At 34.7% G+C, this 21227-nt stretch overlaps 2 protein-coding genes across 2 annotated transcripts; one reads left to right on the top strand and one right to left on the bottom strand.

Annotated features, from left to right (window-relative positions):
• On the bottom strand, positions 1–4080 carry LOC145120016 (carbon-nitrogen hydrolase family protein). Its single transcript, XM_079055803.1, has 13 exons — positions 3674–4080; positions 3210–3515; positions 2856–3079; positions 2649–2752; positions 2425–2559; positions 2130–2298; positions 1724–1859; positions 1391–1529; positions 1141–1317; positions 905–1072; positions 728–823; positions 513–641; positions 1–405 (listed from the first exon to the last, which is right to left on the bottom strand). The coding sequence occupies exons 1-13, from the start codon at positions 3865–3867 to the stop codon at positions 214–216; spliced, it is 2169 nt and encodes a 722-aa protein (XP_078911929.1). The 5' UTR covers positions 3868–4080; the 3' UTR covers positions 1–213.
• Positions 4081–10476: 6396 nt separating this feature from the next.
• On the top strand, positions 10477–14761 carry LOC145118792 (copper ion binding / methyltransferase). The gene is made up of 12 exons (XM_079054460.1): positions 10477–10734; positions 11360–11625; positions 11991–12064; positions 12342–12436; positions 12537–12634; positions 12731–12814; positions 12961–13041; positions 13105–13188; positions 13270–13365; positions 13636–13715; positions 13915–14009; positions 14099–14761. Exons 1-12 carry the CDS (start codon positions 10605–10607, stop codon positions 14446–14448), a joined length of 1533 nt encoding a protein of 510 aa, XP_078910586.1. The 5' UTR covers positions 10477–10604; the 3' UTR covers positions 14449–14761.
• Positions 14762–21227: the final 6466 nt, after the last annotated feature.

Raw genomic sequence — 21227 nt, 5'->3', positions numbered from 1 at the left:
TTAAAAAACTTGAAACACAACTATTTCATTAATTTATTAAAATTAAAATTCTCCTGTATTGTATCAAGAAGTATACGATTATGAACCTAGGTACTTTCACCATAGACCAGTGAACTAATCCTTTCGGGTAATTCATTAACAAAATCAATAAAACTCACAATTTTTTTTTAAAAAAAAAGTATAAAGTTAACTTTGATTAATCACTATGAAATTTTAAAGGCCAGCCTTTGGATCAGCTGAACCAGCTGCCACAATTCCTACACCATCTGAAGTAGATGATGATGATGCATCTTTATCAACACTAAGTTCCTTCACAAGTTCATCTATTTTTCGAAACTGATATGGCCATCTTGAGTTATAGAGAAACTGTCGGAGGTCAAATCTGTTATCTTCTGGTGAATAGCTCTGTACGCGTACACACAAGGGCAAAATCGGTATTATTATTATTACTATCATTATCATTAATTAATGTGTACAAAATTTTATAACAAAAAAAAAAAAAAAAACAATACCTCGGCATGATAGGAGGGTGTTAATACAGTCATCTTGTGTCGGTTGATGGAATAGTATTTGAAAAAGTGCTTTACTTTCTCGGCTACTTCCGATGGACTTAGTTTTGAACCCCAACCAAAACATAGATTCTGTATCAGTATTAGTATCAGTCTGAGTCCAATGCATGCAAAAAACAGTACAACATGTTTTGTCATGATGGAGATGTAAGACAAACCTTGAACATGGACACGGGCCCGCATCTGAAAATCTTCCTTAACCTTCCATATACGGAAAGTTCCTCATATGTCATTCCCATGTCAACTTCATCGAGCTGAAAAAGAGAACATGAGTTAGAAAAGTTAATTTTTTTTTTAAGGGTTTAAAAGTAAAAAGTGTTGTTAAATTTAAATACCTGGCTGTAATTGGAGCGTATAGGCTCCAGCTCAGCGGTTGGTGGGGCAGCCTCGATTTCTGCTAAAGACGAGAAACCAAGATGTGTGGCGGCCCACCGAAGAAATATTCGCAGGTCCTGCTTGCTTATGCTTCCGATTGGATTTATATCCGCAGAACTGCAATCATACTACACAAAAAATAATAATAATAATAAATAAATAATGAAATATTATTATTAATATATTATTATAATACCTTAGTTAGGTAACCACGTAACCCTTCATCCACATTTGAGCTACCCAACACAAGATAAAACCCTGGTTTGCTATGAACCCATGGCAACAAGGAAGCCATCATAAAGGCCAAAACCATTCTGATTCGAGCTTGTATGTTTTGGAGCCCTAAGTTTTCAATGTTTGATCCCCCATCTACCTGTAAGAAAAAAGAAAATGATTTTCATATAAAAGTATAAAACACACTTGTTTATTTTATTTATTTATTTTACCTTGTAGCGAGGACGCTTCCCTGTAAGTGTTTGAAATAAAGATAGGAATGCAGATACCACACTGTCTATAGAAACATCAAGATGCCATGATCCAATTTCTTCAGAAAGCACCTTGGCTCGTGAACGTGTGGCATCAGAACTGTAAGCTTATTACACAAGATGGTAAGGGTAAATTGGTAAAAATTACGACTTATTCAGGAAAGCCTGATTTCTCTGGCTTTCTTTATCAAGTCAAAAGGTAACATGCATATATAGCTTACCAGATTAAGTCATGTTCTCATTAAGTCCATAAAAAAAAGATTCAGTATGTAATATTAGAAAGAAAGGACTTGCCTGTTTTCAGATCCCATAAAAACAGTGTAAAATACACGTTTTGCAAATTCTTTGCTGTCTGTAGGGAATTGTCCATTGGTGTAATGTCCGATTCTTATAGCATCAGCCTTGACTTGTTCATCACCATTTGCAATCTCTATATTAAGATATAGATTAAATTTGACCACAAAAGTCTTTTTTTTTTTTGTTAAGGGACATGAGGAGGGCATTTATGTCTTTTGTGCGAAAGTCAAAGTCCTAGTCTCGGTTAAGTCATGCGCAGTATAACTTGTTCTGTCATGTCTTGTCCTGTGTGACAAATTGGGACTACTGAGAGACCTTTTTAGATCCAATTAAGATTATTGTTGTTTGTGCAAGAATTTAAGAAGGAAGGGAAGTAATTTGGAAGTATGGGGGTAAAAATGACCTTTTACTACAAGTTGGCACATACATCCAACAATACCAGCGACTGAAGAGCTATCGGCTCCACCAGAGAGTGGAAGAAGAAAACCAGAAGCCCCACTTCTTCTTAGGTAATCCCAAAGCCAACAACCAGGTCCAAAAGCTATCTCTTCTTCAGGAGAGTGGTAACTAATCTGCAACATAATGGAGGTGGCTGATTCAATGATGAAGGGTATTCACGTCTTTTACATAGACGAGAAATCAAAAGCAATGGAGCCTAACTGCAAGGAAAGGAATCTTTAGAACCTAAGCACACTTACCTTCAATGGACTTGAAAGAGACATTTGGAGGTTAAAAGGCTGACAAAGCTTGTATGGCACATCTACAAAGGAAACAAATCGTTTACAACTTGCCTGTTCTTGAAAACTACTTATAGATCCTCTAAGACTAGCAACCTGCCATGAAGCAAATATGTAGACTCATTAAGAGATTAGTGAACAATGACATGAAGCAAATATGCAGACTCATTAAATATAGAACATACCGCATCTAGATCTATTTGAGCAACCACCACCTCTACATCCTTCAAGGAGAATTGTGAACCTTGTTCAACTACATCTCCATTAACAACAACACATGCACAACCATCTGCAATATAATGAATCTTTCACGCTTGAGTGTGTCTCTGTGTGTGTGTGTGTGTGTGAGAGAGAGAGAGAGAGAGAGAGGGGTATGATCATTGAAAACATACCATAATAAAGACGACCTCCATCACAACCTTGATGATTACTATACATGTAAACTCCACCACGAGTGTGTGTAGCACCTATAAAAGCTCGGATACGAATGTCAAGCTTTCTTAGTTGGTGATGACTTCCACTAGCATTCATAAACACTTCAACACCATTTAGTGCAAGTTCAGCATGAGGAGGAATTGGAGCAAAAAGCTCTTCACAAATTTCAGCTGCAACAGCTCTGATTAAGACAAGAAAAAGTTTGATTATCAGAAACAATGGCATAACAACAACAAAACCGTAGTACCTATACAGCTACACTACTCCACTACCCTGATTCGAAGCCATGAAACAGAAAGGTTTTAACTTACGTGTCTAAAAACTGCATGAAGCCATAGCCAAAAGGGACTGTTCTTTGCAGCAAAGCCTCAGAAATGTCACTTGGAAGTTGAAATTCTTCAAGCTTGTCTTTTTGTTTCCATGCAGTAAACCACCGAAGTTCCCTATAGTTTCCATCATTTGCAAGCCACATCTTTGCTCGTATCATGATTATCTTTCTGTTCATACATAACACTTGACAATTGTAACGCTCAGAACCTTTGATAACAGGCATCCCAAAACTACATAATATGCCATCTGTCCAATCACCAAGAAGCAGGTCTTTTAAGCACTCCCACCTGAAAGGGATTATAAATAATGTGATTATTAAATTAGGCACAACCTAGTATTCACTATTCACAGGCATCAACGGTTCAATTCGACTAGAAGATGATGCAATTGACTTGAAAGCGAATACGAGTAATGGAATTTAATTGAAAGTAAAGGAAAATCTTACGCGTGAGAGATGGTGTCGAGTTCTAAGAAATGGTCTTCACAACCATAGCCAGTGATTTCGAGCTCCGGACCAAGCCTAATAACAGCACCAGCTTCTTTAGCCCAAATTATTGATTCCTTAATGTTCTTCAAATTGCAATCGAATTCCATTGCCCATTGATTCAAATTGCAAGTAGCTACCTTCAACAACCTCATCTTCTTCACGTATCGGGCGCTTTGCAGGGGACTGGTGCAGTACAGCAACCAGCAAACAATCGGGCCGTACGAGACAGCCAGGCAGGACGGCCGGCGGCGCACGTTCGCCGGATTACGATGGCAATCGTCAGGTCAGCTCACTCCTTCTCCGGTTCTCACTGACTCGTTTATGGTCTTTGGTTTATTCTTTTGACATCTGTTCCATTGCGTACACCGCCCGCTCCTTTTTCTTTTTCTTTTTCTTTTCCAAAAATGTTGTGGGTTACGATTTTTACCACTGTATACTACAAATGGTTATTTCCATAAAAAAAAAATGGTTATTTTCATAAAAAAAAATGGTTATTTTCATAAAAGGCTTTATATTTTGATTTTTTTTTAGACCTAGAATTTTTTTCTTTTTCGAAAAAGACCTAGCTTTTACCTGTTACCTGTTATTTCAGACCAGGTCACCAACAAGTAAATTAGGTATTTTTGTTTCATAAAAGACCCTATATTTTATAGTTTTTTCCATTTTAGACCTAAAATGTTTTTTTTTTCAAAATAAACTCAACTTTAAAATTGGTTATAATCTTCAAGACCAAATATATAAGGTACTTCTTGACTACACCGAAAAAGAAAGTATACATGTATAAACTAAAAAAATGTTATCTAATCTATTATCTTTTGAACGAATATAACCTAGAAGAATTGCAAAATTTTATTTTTGTCTAAAAGATATAATTAAACTTTATCTTGGATATATATTATATCATTAAACTTGATATACTGTTTATAAAAAAATGTTATTATTACCGCTAATAAAAAGTTTGATGTTAATTTGATATTTTTTGGTAACATTGATAACACATGGCTATGAAGAATCTTTTAGTATAATAACAATTTTTTTTATTTGTAGAAAAAAAACATACCATGTAATTTAACAAACTGTATACAAAATAATTTTTTTTAGTTTGTCTATTATACCTATTTCGTGAGTTTGGACATATTTTCCTCTCTTACTTTTCTATATTATTTTTTTTTGTCGAATTTTTTAATTAATTTTTTTAGAACAGTTAATAAATGCACTCACTATCATACTCATAAACCAAAGTCATAGAATATTTGGTAGCATTGGCCCATTATTGAATAATATGTTATAATTATATCAAATACATATATAAAATATTAATCCTAAATATTCGTAATAGTTTTGTTTAGATATATCAGATTCAAGTTTAAGACATTCTTAAAAAATTTAACATCACATATAAATACATAAAACTATATTATGGGAATGAAACCATTTGAACATAAGTTAAAAATCCAAATAACAAAAATGATATCGCACACTTAAATATCCAAACACATGGTGTTTGTATATCGCGGTTATTGATTCTCAAGTATAATCATATTTATTACCAAAATAAAATTTAGGATTTCATTTTAATTTAAAAAAGCTTGAAGGTGTTTGGTACTCAATTGGTTATTGAGTTTATGATCTTAAAATTATATAAAATCTCTTTTGTGTTGTTAGGAAATTTGACTTCACATGTCTATGTATTCAACTCCTAGCTTTTGGTAATTGTTTTATGTAACTGAAATCGAAAAACTAATTAAACCAATAATATAAAAAAAAGGTTTTGGAGCTAGAAACTGTAAATTTTCCCAAATGTAGACAAAACATTTTGTTATTATTTATATTACACTCGTGAAAAAAAAATATACTATACAACTTCATTGTATGTGTAATGGTTTAAAAAAAATGTTTCATGCGTAAATCAATACGACGCCAAAAGATGCAAAATTTAAATCGTTGTCTATTATTTAAACTAAAAGAATATAAGTATGTTTTTATGCCTTGAAGAAATTAAGCTACATGAACTTGGTGTAGTGAAAAAATATCTTTTACAACTACTTTTTTTGTATAAATATACGTGGACAAAGAATTGTCCAATCATAAATAAATGTAGGCATAATAATTACATTGTTTAAATCGATGTCTATGTTTAAACTAAAAGGATATAATCACGTTTTTATACAACTAGTCTTGAAATAAAAAACATTTTAGGTCTTAATTGGAAAAAGTACTAAATGTAGGGTCTTTTATGAAATAAAAATACTTAATTTCCCTTTTGGTGACATGTTAGGTCTAAAACAACAAGTAACAGTAAAAGTTGGGTCTTTTTCGAAAAATAAAAAAGTTTTAGGTCTAAAAAGAAAAAAAGTCAAAATATAGGGTCTTTTATGGAAATAACCCGAATACAAATACATATCTTTTCAAAGCTTAAGACGGGTATTAAGAGGGTGTTTGGGATTATTTTGGAATGATTTTTTGGTTTTTTTTTAACCGGCAAATATAATATATAATTACTCCTAAAGTAACACTTAAATCCATTTATGTCCATGACAGGACTTGAACCCTCAACATCAAGGAGGGAGGGCACCACCTAATACCGCTAGGCTAGAAGCCCTTTGGTGATTTTTTGGTTTTTAATTTTTCCAAAATGTCAAAGATTGGCAACTGATGTTTTGAAAAATATAAAAGTTCTTTATAAAATAATTTTTTGTAAAAAAAAAAAGTTTTCAAAAGTCAGAAAAATATGATTTTTTTTGTAACTTTTAGCCTTTCAAAAGCTAAATTATACTCAAAAGTCAAAAGTCAAAAAATAAAACCAAAATACTTTTTAAAAACAACTTTTAGCTTTTGTCTTTTCAAAAACTATAGTAAAAAAAAACTTTACAAAAAAAAACCTTTGAGCTTAAAAAATAATCTCAAACAACCCATTGATATCCAAAAATATTTGTAACAGTTGCAATATATAAAGATAAAATTTAAGTAAGTGTTTGAGATTTTCTAAAAACAACTTATTGATTTATTAGTTTTAAATCAATCAATAAATACAAATGTTTGACAAGTTCAAAAAGATTTCTCAAAATAACTTTTTCATTAGCTTTAAAAATGATATTTAAATATATATATATATATATATATATATATATATATATATATATTTAAAACTTGATTTTTTGAAACTTCTTTTAGTTTTTAACTACAATAGCTTCAAAAGAAAAAAATTTTAAGTCAAATACTTTTTAACTTACGAGAAATGACATTGTATTTCTATAATGTTTTTAGAATTGGTCTAATTAGTTCATAATTTTTTTTATGGGGTAGAAGGTGGGTTATGACCTGCATTTTTAGTTCCTTTAACCTCAAACGAGCGGTAGACCATGCAACATGTATACTTTTAGCAAAAAATAAAATAAAAACCTCTTCCCTATCCTTTGTATCAGGTCCGATTTCTCGTTTTTGGAACTCATGAACATCTTTTTTGAGGAATATTACATAACCAGATCATTTTCTATTTTGGTTGGAATCATCATCGTGGAACTCATCCAACACCACCTCACCCCTCTTCTTCTTGCACCTCATAAACATCCCACCCGAACCACCCAACCAATTGTCTCAAAAGTTTCAGTTTTCAGTTTCGTCTTTAAACCTACCTCGCAAGTTTGCAAAATAAACTCACTTTTCGCTCTCAAAAAGGCAGTTGAGCAGTCAGCAACTCTAATGCCAAAACTGTGGGGTTTCCAAATTCCCTTTTATTTCTTGATTTCTAAGCTAGTCAATTGGGGAATCCATGTTTTCTTTATGAACCCATATGCACAAATAAGGGAAAATCCCTAGCTTACAGTGTCCTTTATGAGCCCATGATGTCAAAGAAGAGTGTTTCTTGTTGTAAACCCGTGAAAACCGAAAATTATTCTAAACAGGAGACGGGTTTCCTCAAAGAATTTGTTCTATATCAAGGCAAAATTGGTGATGGGTGTTAGTAAAATAGTATAGAAAGATGATGTGACGAAGGGAAAAACAAAGATATAGGTGGTGGTGGTTACATTGGAAGCCTTCAGTAACATATTTGAATCCTAATTTAAGCTTAAGTTCTTCTTTGCTTTTGGATAATTGGTATTTTTTCACATAGGAAGTATAGTTGTAGACTGTGGCACCTTTACGTTTTTGTTGAGCTAACTCGGGCAATGGTAAAGGTTCAAATGTAACGATCAAAAATTATGAGGTAAAAAATTTCATTTTTAAGTCAACCAAAACATTAATTATATTTTAAGTCAACATACATCATCATTTTTCTAAATATTCAAAAGTACTTTATAAGAAAACAGTTATCATAGTACAATCCCAAAATCATCGTAACGCGGAAACATGGGTGGATGCGTTGGGACCAACAACGCTTCTCATGTCGTGAGAACAGTCTGAGGCTAAAAACCCAACTTTTAAGTCATTAATCCATTAAACCTTCACTTCTACTTCTTTTAGAAGCTAACAATGACTTCAAAGGCCAACAAAACACAATTACTTGGTGGAGATGCATGCCCCAAGCATGTCCTAAACCCATCTTAGGTCAAAGTGACAAGAAATGGCCCCAAACTCAAACAAGATTCATAAATTACAACCACACTCCAGATCCATAAGATTAAATCATAGGGAATGACTCATTGATCCATAAAGTTGCCAACTTTATGGATCTCAAGCATGCAATCCAACATAAACATGCAAAAAGGAGCTTAGAACTTAGATCTAGCAATTTGAGCTCATAAAGATTGAATCTTGAACACTTACAATGGTCCAAAATGTGCACAATATGATGATGATGAAGCCTCCTTGCTGAACCAACACTCTAGAACCTCTTATTCTTCTTCTTCTAGCCACCAAAACACTAAATGGATCCAAAATCACCAAGATGGATCATGTTTCGGGTTTTCTGAGTTAGGGGAAGGTGGAGTTTGAGAAGTGAACCCTAAAACCGAGATAAAGGGGCTTAAATATGTGGGAAACCCTAAAACTTCGTAGGCTTGGGCTGCAACGATCCTCACGTCGTGAGCTCTTATTGCTCATGTCGTGAGCTCTTATTGCTCACGTCGTGAGCTCAGTCCCGAATAGAATCTTCATGCAACCCTCCTCTTGTCGTGAGCCTCCATGCCTCACGTAGTGAGGACCCCTTTTTCCACAAAAATCCAATATTTTGATCCTCTAAAACCCTAATTCGGTTCATCCAAGGAAACATATGTTACACATATATACCCCAATTAGTGGTTTGTGTTTTTTTTTTTTTTTTCAAAATCGAAACAAATAATAAGGAAACTTTTCCTCATGTGGTTTTTGGGGTTTTAGGGGCCCAGTTTCCCCGTCTTCACCTTAAGTATCATCTCTATCAAATTCAGTGAAACTCTTAAATGTTCAACTGACTCTCTATGTGGAACTATATTACCATCATCAACCAACAACATTAGTTTTGCCTCATCATTTGCAGATTCATCAACATCAATTGTTAGAGAATCATCATCAACAACCTTACCTTTATACCTTAAATCACCCCTATCTATACGGTCATTGTAAGAATAAACGTGGTTGATTGTCATGTAATAAATTACAAATTTGTTTACTTCCAGCACCGGAAGACCCATTGCCACCATAACGATTTTCCTCAGAAAATCGTTGAATACCACTTTCTATAACATTATTAACAACAAACAATTATACTATGTTAGGAGACATACCACTAACGATACTAAGAAAATATCTGACATCACTATCGTCAATAATTTGCATAACTATATTTGATATAGGACAATGAAAAGATAGACTTATTTGATTAGTGTATAACATGAACTTGGAAGCAACTAACACGATTAACCTAACGAAGTGGATGTCATTGCTTATATCTACACCAAAACATGTGTAGTCTGGAATAATATACTGCATAAACCCCTCGATACGCTAACATTGCCCTCCACAAGAAACTAACACTCGAAACGGAACTCCAGAATGCCCGTACGTTCTGGAATACACTTTTTATAGTCCGGAACGTACGACTGTTAGATTCCGGTCCCGAGTCTTACCAACCACCACCAACTTCGGAATGAACATAAATATTCCGAAATATCGTATTTTATAAAACATAGTCCGAAACGTACGATTGTTAGATTTCAGACCCGATACCTACAAAACATCTTAACTCCGAAATGAATATAACTACTTTGAAATACGATTTTACGGAGTGGGTGCGGCCTGGACCGCACTCCCCTTGCCACATAAGCACAAACACCGCCTCTGGGTGCGGTAGAGGGTGCAGTGCGGCCTTCGAAGGGAGCATGGGCGGAACTTTATTAGGGCGGGGGATGTGACCCCCCGATTTTTTTGTTACAAATAGCCCCCTGTACTTTCATTTTATACATATTAGACCAAAAAAATATAAAATTGACCCTGCGGATTCATGAGGAGTGGAGCACCACACCCTCATGCCTTAGAATTAGATTACTAAGGGCGTGTTCGGCATGGAGCGTTTTGGAGCGTTTGAGAGCTTCTAGCTTCTAACGTTTGACAAAACGCTCCGTTTAAAACAAAAATCATCGTTTGACACTATAAGCTTCTAGCGTTTAGTTTAATCAAAACGTTTCAGATCCAAATGCTACTTCATGTAGCGTTTAACAAAATGCTACAAGCTACCCGCTTTCTGTTACAAACTACCCGCTAGTTTTGACGAACACGGCTTAAATTTTCACTTTAATAATGACTTACAAATTTGGCTAGATGAGATTAGATTGTAACGACCAAATCAGAATACGTGATACACTCCTAGTTGATGAAATATCGTCTTAAACCCTAACATATCACAAAACCCTCAGAGGGAACTGGATTTCTCAGATTTTGGAGTTCGCTATCCTGAGCTTCTGCCGGCAAAATGGCGGCCGCGGTAAAGGAAACCGTCCAGAGATTCACCGCCGAGACCCTCAAAGCCGCAAGCAAGCAATCCACAGGATGCTATGTCGTCCCCCTCCGCCTACGACGAGCCATCAAAAAGTATATTCGAGGTCATTTTCCTCATCTCTCTCACCCAAACACATAAAAGCTTAACGAAGAAGAGAAAGAAGAAGAGAAATTGCTTGAAAATGTAACCTAATTTAGGGATAATGGAAGGATTATATCAATACATTGAATTTCAACATTTTCTGGATTGATAGGTATAATTAACGAATTTTAAAAATTGAAAGGGTATAAGATGACATCTAGATATCGAAAAGAAGTCGATTGTAGCATCGAATGAGCTGATTCCTAACCGGTTTTTATTAATACGAACAATAATATGGCAAACACGAACATGTGATTGTTTAGGAGCTGGTTTCCATCTCAACAGTTTCAAAAGTATATGCAGATCATTTTCACAGAGCCAAAGTATGAATTTGGATTAAATCCTAGCTAGAGCTAAACTATTGATTTTAGGAACTGATATACTACAGCTTAAATTGTGTAGAAGTACGTATGCAAATGCAATAAGGAAAGTGAAGGTGCCTAGGACTATACTATAAATCTTATCAAACTATGGTCACATAAGACTCTTGAAATTTGATGCCAATTCATTGACTCTTACATAAATCATATCACTGAATGCATAGAGTTGTTTACTAAAGAAATGTCATTTTGGGGTGGAAATTGCAGATCAAGAAGATCAACACATGAAGAGGAAGGTGCTGAGGTTGTCAGAATCCTTCAATTCTATCAAGGATGTTAATTTGCAGTTAGCTGCATCAACTGCTAGGGAGCTAATTGAAGATCCTCTTAAGTATGTTGGGTGTTCAAAGAGATGGAAAATTAAGAGCAGCTATGGTGATATTGGTCTTAAATACAGAGATGACCAAACAATTGCTTATGTTGCTTCTCGGATGCCTGCTGTTTTCTCAGCTTGCCATAGAGTCCTCACTGAGGTATTCATCTTCATTTTGTTCATACTTTTTTATCCATCTTAAAATTTAAAGACTCCACAATGTTGCTTTTTCTATTTCAAATTCCTTTTTTGTTTTTTGTTTTATATCTTTTGCTCTCTTTGTTCTTATATATATTTTTTGTTTTCATAAAACATACATAAAAGTATAGAAAGTTAGACACGTTGCAACAGTTTCATATAAACATTTTGTTTGCTTCTAAAAGAAGCCACACAATTGGAAACACTGGCCACTTATCTGTTGCTCTTTTTTTCTTTTGTGTGATTAGTTACACACCTTACTTTCTTCATGTGATAATTAAGGTTTAAAATCATCATAAAATTAAAATCTTAACTTTCTTATTCTAGGTTAAAAGAAGGCTACCTGGTTTTTCACCAACTAGAGTATTGGATTTTGGTGCTGGTACTGGTTCTGCTTTCTGGTGAGGATTTTGCTACACTAATTTTGTTCTTCACATATTTTTCACAACATTTTTAATCCATTTATATCTAATACAGCTGTTATAAATTAAATAGTTAATTTTGTTATTATTTCTGGAGAACTAGTTTTGTTTCAATTAGGGAACTCATCCTTATGAACATTTTGGCAAATGATTCCTTTTGGAACATAACATTAGTAAAAGTTCTACGTTTCTTTGTTTTTTTTTTTTTTAATTTTCATTTTATTGCATAACTTAATGTTTTTAAAAAATTATTCAGGGCATTGCGTGAAGTATGGCCAAACTCTCTTGAAAGAGTTAATATAGTTGAGCCATCACAGTCTATGCAACGAGCAGGTTTAAGCCTTATAAAAGGTACATCTTCTAATATTCTTCATTCTCTTCACATTAAATTATCAATAACTTAAAACTCTCATTTCCTTTAAAAATAAAAATCTTTTCTTATGCACTCCAGATTTGAAGAATTTGCCACTCATACAAAGCTATGGTAGTATACAATCACTAAGTCAAAACATAAGCAAATCTGAAAGAAAACACGACCTTGTCATTGCTGTAAGCACCTGCTACTTTCTATATATCTTATTTTTATAAAATATGTTTGAACCTTATGTTAAATGTTTTTTTTTTCTTTTGTTATATTTCATGTAGTCTTATGTACTTGGGGAAATACCATCATTAAAGGATAGAATTACCATTGTACGCCAGCTGTGGGGCCTTACAGAAGATGTTCTGGTAAATTTTATCCACTTTAATAACTTCTAACAATCTGACTACTTTTGTAACATTCTTTACTTGTTTATATAACATGCTACATAGTATAGTAAAAAAGTTATCTGCAATTGATACACACTTATGCAAATATTTTTAATGCAGAGCAGGTTTTAATGGAACCCGGAACACCACATGGATCAAATATCATATCTCAAGTGCGATCCCACATTCTTTGGATGGAGAAAAGGGTAATTTAGTCTTTTACATAAGTTATATAAACTCATAGACTAAACCCTTCATTAACTTTTCAGAAAACCCGCAAATTATCAAAGGCATCTAATCAAGAATCTAAAGATCTGATGACACACAAATGTGGTGCTCATATAGTAGCTCCAGTAAGTCAAAGAACTCACCAAAATTTTATTATTTTTGGTTTATTAAATGATTAAACTGTTATTTATTTATTTTTATTTAAGTGTCCTCATGATGGAGCATGTCCATTGGACAATACTGGAAAATATTGTCATTTTGTTCAACGTTTACAGAGGACAACATCACAACTTGCATACAAGGTTCCTATCTCAACTGTCTGTTGATTTCATAGATAAATAATTAAATATAATCTCATCAAATAAAAACTGTATAGTTTAGGAATTCTATAAATAGAGACCAAGTGTTGGTACTTGATAGATTATATTCTTATTTCTATCAAATTGCTATCAACCTTGTGGTCCCAATTAAATTTCGTTATTCTCATTTATGATAAGCTTCACTTTTAGCATTTTATAGCAATTAAATCGAGTACTATTTTTATAATGGCTATTTGGCATTTTTCCTTGTAGCAATCAAATGGTGTCCCTTTACGTGGATTTGAAGATGAAAAATTTTGTTATGTTGTTTTCAGACGTGGTCCCCGACCCAGGCAAGTGCTTTTATTATTTTCCTAATATTCAATTTGTAAATTATTACACATGTTTTTTTATACGCTAAAAAACAAAAATATTTATTGTTAATTCTACTCTTAAACTTTCTGTCTACTGTAGTAACTATCACATACATATTCACGTCTCACCACATATTTTTGTTATCACACTTTAAACATTTTTATTTTCTTTTAACAGCCAATCATGGCCACTTGATGGCATGAAATTCGATACATTAAAAGAACAACAACATGCTAATAAAATCAACCATCAAGATCTCGAGATTGATTCTGGTACTTTTCTTGCCATTTTCTCATAATTCAATTCAGTATCCATTTATTTACACCAGGGACTAAAAATGTATTATTTTATTGTGGGACAGATGATGGATTTGATTCAGAATCCGAGGACATTATTACTATTGATGATAATAATTCTAAAAAAATGATCAAGTATGAATCCGACATTAATGAACCATACGCGAGCTCTGAAAATGAGGAAGAACCGGGAGATGAAAATGAGTTGACTCGGGCCGACCTCGGAGGCGGTTGGGGTAGAATTGTCTTTTCACCTATAAAGAGGGGTAAAAGGGTTGAAATGGACGTTTGTCGAGCCGCCAATCGTGAGGGTTCCGAGGGTAGTTTCGGAAGAGTAATTATTACAAAAAGTAACAACCCCACGTTACACCATCAAGCTAGAAGATCGCTGTGGGGTGATCTCTGGCCTTTCTGAGTTCTGACCCTTGACCATGGCTTATGTGACTTGTACCTATCCTAAAAGAGTGCTTCATAGAAGGTACAAGTTTTAATGCGTGGACAGAAGATATACTTTTTTTTTTATTTAATTTTAATTTTGGAAAACCTACAATGATATAAAGACAAATGAAAAAGAAAAAAAAAAAACCCTTTTAGGCTAAGGTAGCAGAGTATGGTCATTCGGCTATGGGATCCAGTTATTTATGTATTAATTTTTTTTTGTGTTGTCCGAAGTTAATGATGTTGATCAATACTATACAACAACAATAATAATAATTTATTTTATGTCGTGACTGTGACATGGGTACCTTATTTTTAAAGCAAGATTCGTATAATTCAATGTTTTATTTTTGGTTTTTACTTGTACCTTGAAATTAAATCAAAAGTACTATCTGAAGATTCTTTTCGTTTGTACTTGTTAAATATTATATTTGAAATCAAATGTAATTGAATACGATTTGATTCAGTTAGATTTGATTTGACGAGTTTTGTTAGTTCTGTGGTTAACTGGTTATGTATTGTTTCAAAAGGTTAATTGAATTAAAGTTGGTTTGGTTTGTGGTTTTAGCTTTTAACTTTTACAAATTTCGACCTCTTTGAATCTATTTCCTAGATTTTTAATTTTATCCATGAATGTTTTGGTTTAAGGTTTATGTTCAATATGTTCAATTATTAATACATTTTAGTTTATAACTGTATTTACAAGTTATTATGATATTGTGATTGAATGTGAAGGAATTTACATTTTTCTTATATCAAATAATTCACAAGTTGACAATTTTTGGCATTTAGAATTATTATTTGGAGCAATTTATCATATGCTCTCTGGGCTCTGCAACACTCTCCCGTCTACTATTGAATAGATTTGATTAATATGTTCTAAGACTATCTTTTATATCGGATCTCTTATATCAAAAAGCATATCTTTTTATGTTTAATTCTAAGTATGTTGCTAAGAAATTGTAAGACGCCGCAACCATGTCCTTTGAAAAGAACTTATTGTCCTTTCCATTATTCTTATGGATCCATGAACCAAAATTCATCATCCACTAGCTTTCGAGAATCCTCTGCCTAAAAGATATGTCCACAATGACTCTAAAATTCCCATATCTGAACCACCTATTGTAGACCCCTGCATGTTTTAGTAAATCAGTCAAAAAATTCATTGGTTTTACTTCAAACCAGCAAAACCAAAATAATATGTCCAGACTTTAAAGTTTGTTTCCTACCAACTTCTAACGACTACTACAGAACATTTAGTTACCCTCTTACCCCATACGACCTTTCCAAAATTTTCTTAAGTCATAATTATTGAAATGATGGTTTTACTTTTAATGATATTAAATAAGTTTTAGGAGGTGTAAAAGTACATAAAAATATAGGTAGGTGTAGGGACCAAATGTGAAAAATTGTAATTTTAGGCTATATAACTAAAGTTATACTGCCATTTAATATCCTTCACAAACATTACATGAATGTGTATTGGCTATTTGATTTTCTATAAACTTCCTAACTTGGTATTGGCTCACTTGCTTTGCATCCATTGGCTTCCATTAAAAAATATAGGTGTATAAAGAATTAAAGACCATTAGGAGTATAAGGTGAGCAGGGACGGACGCATGATTTGATAGTAAGTGTTGCCGGTAAGTAGAAAAAAGAAAAAAAATCGAAAAGTATCGAAAAATTTACACTGCGTTAGAAAAAGCAGAGGTTGCCGGTGCCACCGCGGGAACCCAAAGAGAACCGTCCCTGAAGCTGAGTAGTGTACCCTCATTAGGGGTATTTTGGTTATTGTGTAACATTTGATCATATTAATAGGTGAATTTTGAGGAGTCTTTGGAATATATGAAGCAATGCGGAGTAGTTAAAGAAAGCATCTAAGGTGACTAACTATCGAATACATGTCCCTATAATAAAAAATGATGATTTGTGAAATTAAGTATGACCGAATGTTTTGAAACTTGTTTGCTATGTGAAATATAATCATTATTTATATGTGCATGTATGCAATTATATTTTTTAAGACTATGTTTTGAAGAATACATGACTATGATCGACTTCAAATGACTTTTGCTTGTGAAAGCATCTATGGATTCATGCTAGGATGTGAATGCCTTGAGTTTGTCCAGCCTAAAAATCTATGGTAAATGACTACATTGACGATGTATGACCAAAAGTGTCGAATGACTTTTGAAAATATTAATTAAATAATTAATAATAATAATAATAATAATAATAATTAAAGACTTTTGAAAAGATTTAGACTAAGAGCAAATTACACGAATGGTCCCTATGGTTTGGGGTAATTTGTGCGTTTGGTCCCTAACTTATTTTTTTAACTCGAACGGTCCTTACTGTTTGTTTTTGTTACGCACTTGGTCCCTACTGTTTGTTTTTGTTACGCGTTTGGTCCCTGTCTTACCTAAAAAGACTATTATTTAAATAAGAAAAAATGGTGGGGTAGGTAAGGTAAGGTGAGGGGGTGGGGTTAGGGGTGTGTTTATTTAAATAAATTAAAAAATCAAGGGCAAAATAGTATTTTTAGGTAAGACAGGGACCAAACGTGTAACAAAAACAAACAGTAGGGACCTTCCGAGTTAAAATAATAAGTTAGGGACCAAACGTGCAAATTACCGTAAACCATAGAGACCATTCGTGTAATTTACTCTTAGACTAATTAAATCAAAAGAGAGGGTGTTTCAAAATCCTCAAATGATAATTAAAATAAAACAAAATATTCAAAATAAATTCAACAACTTATCCAAAAAGGGTATGTAGGCAAGCTCAAATTTGACTAACAAGATTTGATCAAAGTTGGTGGTGGGATTTCGTGGCGTAGTTCCTATAGGATATCTTCATTTAATATTACCTCGATAAGGAGATCGGTATCATGAACCAAACAGATATAGCAACACTCTCATCTTTAGTATCATATTGTGTAATAATGGTAGCAGACATTATATCTCTAATTTTGTCGGTATGTATTGCCCTTGCAGGGAGTCGAATGATGCCCTAATGACTTTTTAGGCAGCTAAAGGCATGTTCCAAGTCCTTTCTTTTTTGCTTCTTGTGCCGCTTGAACAATTTTTTTCGGTAGTTGGATGTGAAAATAATTTCACAAAAATTGCCCAACTTAGGTATATCTCATCCATACAATAGTACCTAATTAACCATGGTTGTATTTTTCTTTGTTAAAATGAAATGAAAATTTGGATACTTTTCCAAGCACTTTTTCATCGAATAATGGGATTGATGTAGGGCGTTAATGTCATTGTTTGGAACTAACGACACAACGTACCAAAAATGCCAATAATTTTTTTTTTTCATTTTAAACCATCGAGTCATACAACCAATTGTTCCAAACCAAACAAATTAAAATGTAAATTCAAACCTTAGAGTATATCAAAAGTAATCAATTCAAAAAAAAGCCATCAGGGGATGCGGTGCAGTCAAGTCGGGCCCTTCTCTTTGGAACTGAAAGTACCTGGAAATGTTTAAGCCAGAAAACCATAAACACAAAGCTTAACGAGTTCCCCAAAATACCACATACAATACATACCATCCGGCCCCACCTATCATGATAGGCCCAACCCAACATACAAACGGGCCCAACCTAACATATAAACGGGCCCACCCCCAACACACAATGCCAGAGCCACAAAGACAACTAGCATCCTACACAATATATCGAGAAGACTCACCTGACTCACAAAGTCAGCTAAACCACCGCTCAAAAGCCACGCAACCGATGCTACAACACACCTATCAAATTATACCAGGTCCAAACTTAGTCTATACACTAAAATCCAGAAATCTTTAACCAAAATCCAACCCCATGTCAACAAGCCAGAGTCAACGATCCAATGTCAAACAACCAAAAACACTTCAGCGAGTTGCCACGTCATGGCCTCCTATTGGCCACGTCATGATAGCAAGATTGTAACACCTAGTTTCATAATGTTTATCATTTTGAAATAGCGATCCATAAATAGATAAAGAAAAGGTTATGGGCTTCAAGGGAATAGATTTTAGACACAATCGGATGTTGATAATGTTGGTTAAGTGATTAAGCCTTCGATTGTGCTTTAAAGAAAAAGCGTAAAATGGAAAAAGTAATATTCTGGGCTTCTTACATGGATTATGGTTTTAGTTCGACATGTATTAAGTTAAAAGTAACTAGATAGGCTTGTGGGGCTCGTTAATACCTTTTCGTGGATATAAAAATCGCCGAAAATGGAGTTGAAATGAAGAAGTTATGACTGTTTGAAGTTGGATTGGAATTGGGTGAAAACCCGTTGTCACGAGGTGAGAAGCATATTCTCACGTTGTGACAAGAAAACTATCACGAGGTAAGAACTGGGCAGCCTAAGCCCACGAATTTAGGGTTTTCTATGTATTTAAAGGGTGGTCCATGTTTTTGGGGTATTTTTCCACCTTCCTTCACACCTAAAGCCTTTTGAGAGAAACCCTAGCCTCCCTTTCACCGCTTTGAGCCTCCCATCTCCCCTCTCATCCATTTTTGGAGTTTTTGGTGGATTTTGGAACGAAGTTATTCCAAGATGAAGTTTTGAAGCCTTGCATAAGAAGATCTCAGCTTCCAACTATATTTTGGACCTTGGGTATGATTTAAGTTTCCACCTTTATGCTTATAAGTTACTAGATCTAGGCTCCTTTGCCCAATTTCTCCATGTTTGTGAGTTTTTGAGTGACAAGGTTCCATAAAGTTGGCAACTTTATGGATATTTAGGGTCCCTTTTAGGCTGTATGTTCCAGATCTATGTATTTTGGTGATTTTGGATCTGTAGTGCAAGTTTGGGTCCAATTCTTCCATGTTTATAGCCTAGAGTAAAAGGGACATGCATTAGACATGCATGTCCACAAAGCACCGATTGTAACGCCCCGATTCTCAGGTATTGATAGTATGACTTTAAATTTCAAGTTTCAAGGTCTACTCGACGAGTGGATGCCCTGACTCGTCGAGTAGGAGCGGGATTGGGCCACGTATTTAAGTGACCAACTCGCCGAGTCGGAAGAATGACTCGACGAGTTGGAGCTGGAGGGTGAAACCCTAATCCCCGGGGTTTTGCACCCTATTTAAAGGATCCTTTGCCCCCTTAGCCTTCCCTTACAGCCCCTGTGAGTCCAGAAACCCTAAATCTCCATTTTCTCTCCATACTTGTGTGTTTAAGCTTGAAAGGTGGATCTTGGTGAGGAAAGGCTTGAAGATCAAGAAGCTTTGAGCAAGGAACAGTTGGGGATTTGAAGTCTCCCTCAGTTTATCATCATTTGAAGGTATCGAGTCATCACCTTGAGCTTCTTCTAGCTAGATCCCTTTTATATTTGAGTTTTGGGACCATTTTGGGCATTTGGTGTTACATTTCGAGTGATGAACCAAGATCTGAAGTTGCAACTTCAGATCTAGGCTCATCTTGGCTCTTATCATCATAAAGTCTCAGTCTTTAGCATGTTGGTGAAGCTCTTTTGCCTAGAACCTCTTCTTTAGCTTGATTTAAGTCATTAGCACCTTGCATGCACGTAAAGTTTGCAACTTTACGTGATAAACATGCCATAGGAGCTTGGATCTGCAGTATGGAGCCTTAGCATGGCTTAAAAAGCATTTGTATAGATGAAGGACTGAAGGGACTCGACGAGTTGTATGAACGACTCAGCGAGTCCGATGAAGATTGCCTTAGGCTCGGCGTGTCAGACGAGTAACTCGACGAGTTGGCAAGTTATGCAAGGAACTCAACGAGTAGCTAAGGGTACTCGACGAGTTAAGGTCAACATGGACTGTTGACCGTGACAGTTGACTTTGAATTTGACCAAGGGTTGACCAGTTTACTTCTGAGGGTATTTTGGTAAATTGAATATTGATATCAAAGGACATTGGTGAATATAGGTGTTGGAGTTGGAGCTACATCTGGAGGAGTTTGACACTACCTTCCGAGCTACTTGCGAGGTGAGTTATCCTCACTATACTCAAGGGTCTAAGGCACCAAGGTCGGCCCTTAGGATTGTTATCTGGTTATGTTATGCTAGTATGATATGTTAGATCGGTATCCTAGAGGGTAGGATAATATTATATGGTATGTGGTATGATCCGTTAGATCAAGTATTGTCTATAGACTGTTATGTGATTATCTGTTATATGTGCACATGTTCGTTTAGCGGTTGAGGTTTTTCTGCTTTGTGTGGAGGCCAATAGACCTGGGCATTCCAACCTGTAGGTTGTGGGCCGTGAGTATTCCATCCCGAGGATGATTGGGCTCATAGTATGTTGGCATTCCAACCGGATGGTTGAGGGCATGGGGTATTCCAACCCGATGGTTGACTGGACCCATAGTATGTTGTTTATGATTATATGTGTATTGTTGTGGTATGGGTATTTTGGGGGGAACTCACTAAGCTTTCGGGCTTACAGTTTCAGTTTATTGTTTCAGGTACATCAGGGGATCGCGGCAAGGCGAAGGCGTGATCATACAGCTCCTCACTTTTTATGACTTTGTTTCTAGGATACTCTGATATGATACATTTTGAAAACAAGTTTTGTAATGGTTATTGGTTTTGGAAATGTTTTAAAAGTTTTAAATTGGCTTGAATTTTATGGGTGTTACAAGTTGGTATCAGAGCCTTGGTTTGAGTGAATTGGAGGAACAGTCGTGTGAATCCAGTCTCAAATCATGGAAAGATTTTCAAAAATGATTTCTAAAATGGTTTTCAAAATAAGTAAAGGAGGATGCAGGGTGTACGATTAGC

This window comes from Lactuca virosa, chromosome 6 (genome assembly GCF_052849685.1).
Source record: "Lactuca virosa cultivar CGN04683 chromosome 6, Lactuca_virosa_CGN04683_v6, whole genome shotgun sequence".
Classification (NCBI taxonomy): Eukaryota; Viridiplantae; Streptophyta; class Magnoliopsida; order Asterales; family Asteraceae; genus Lactuca; species Lactuca virosa.
Note: the sequence above shows the minus strand (reverse complement) of the source record. Positions and strands in the feature narration are given on the sequence as shown.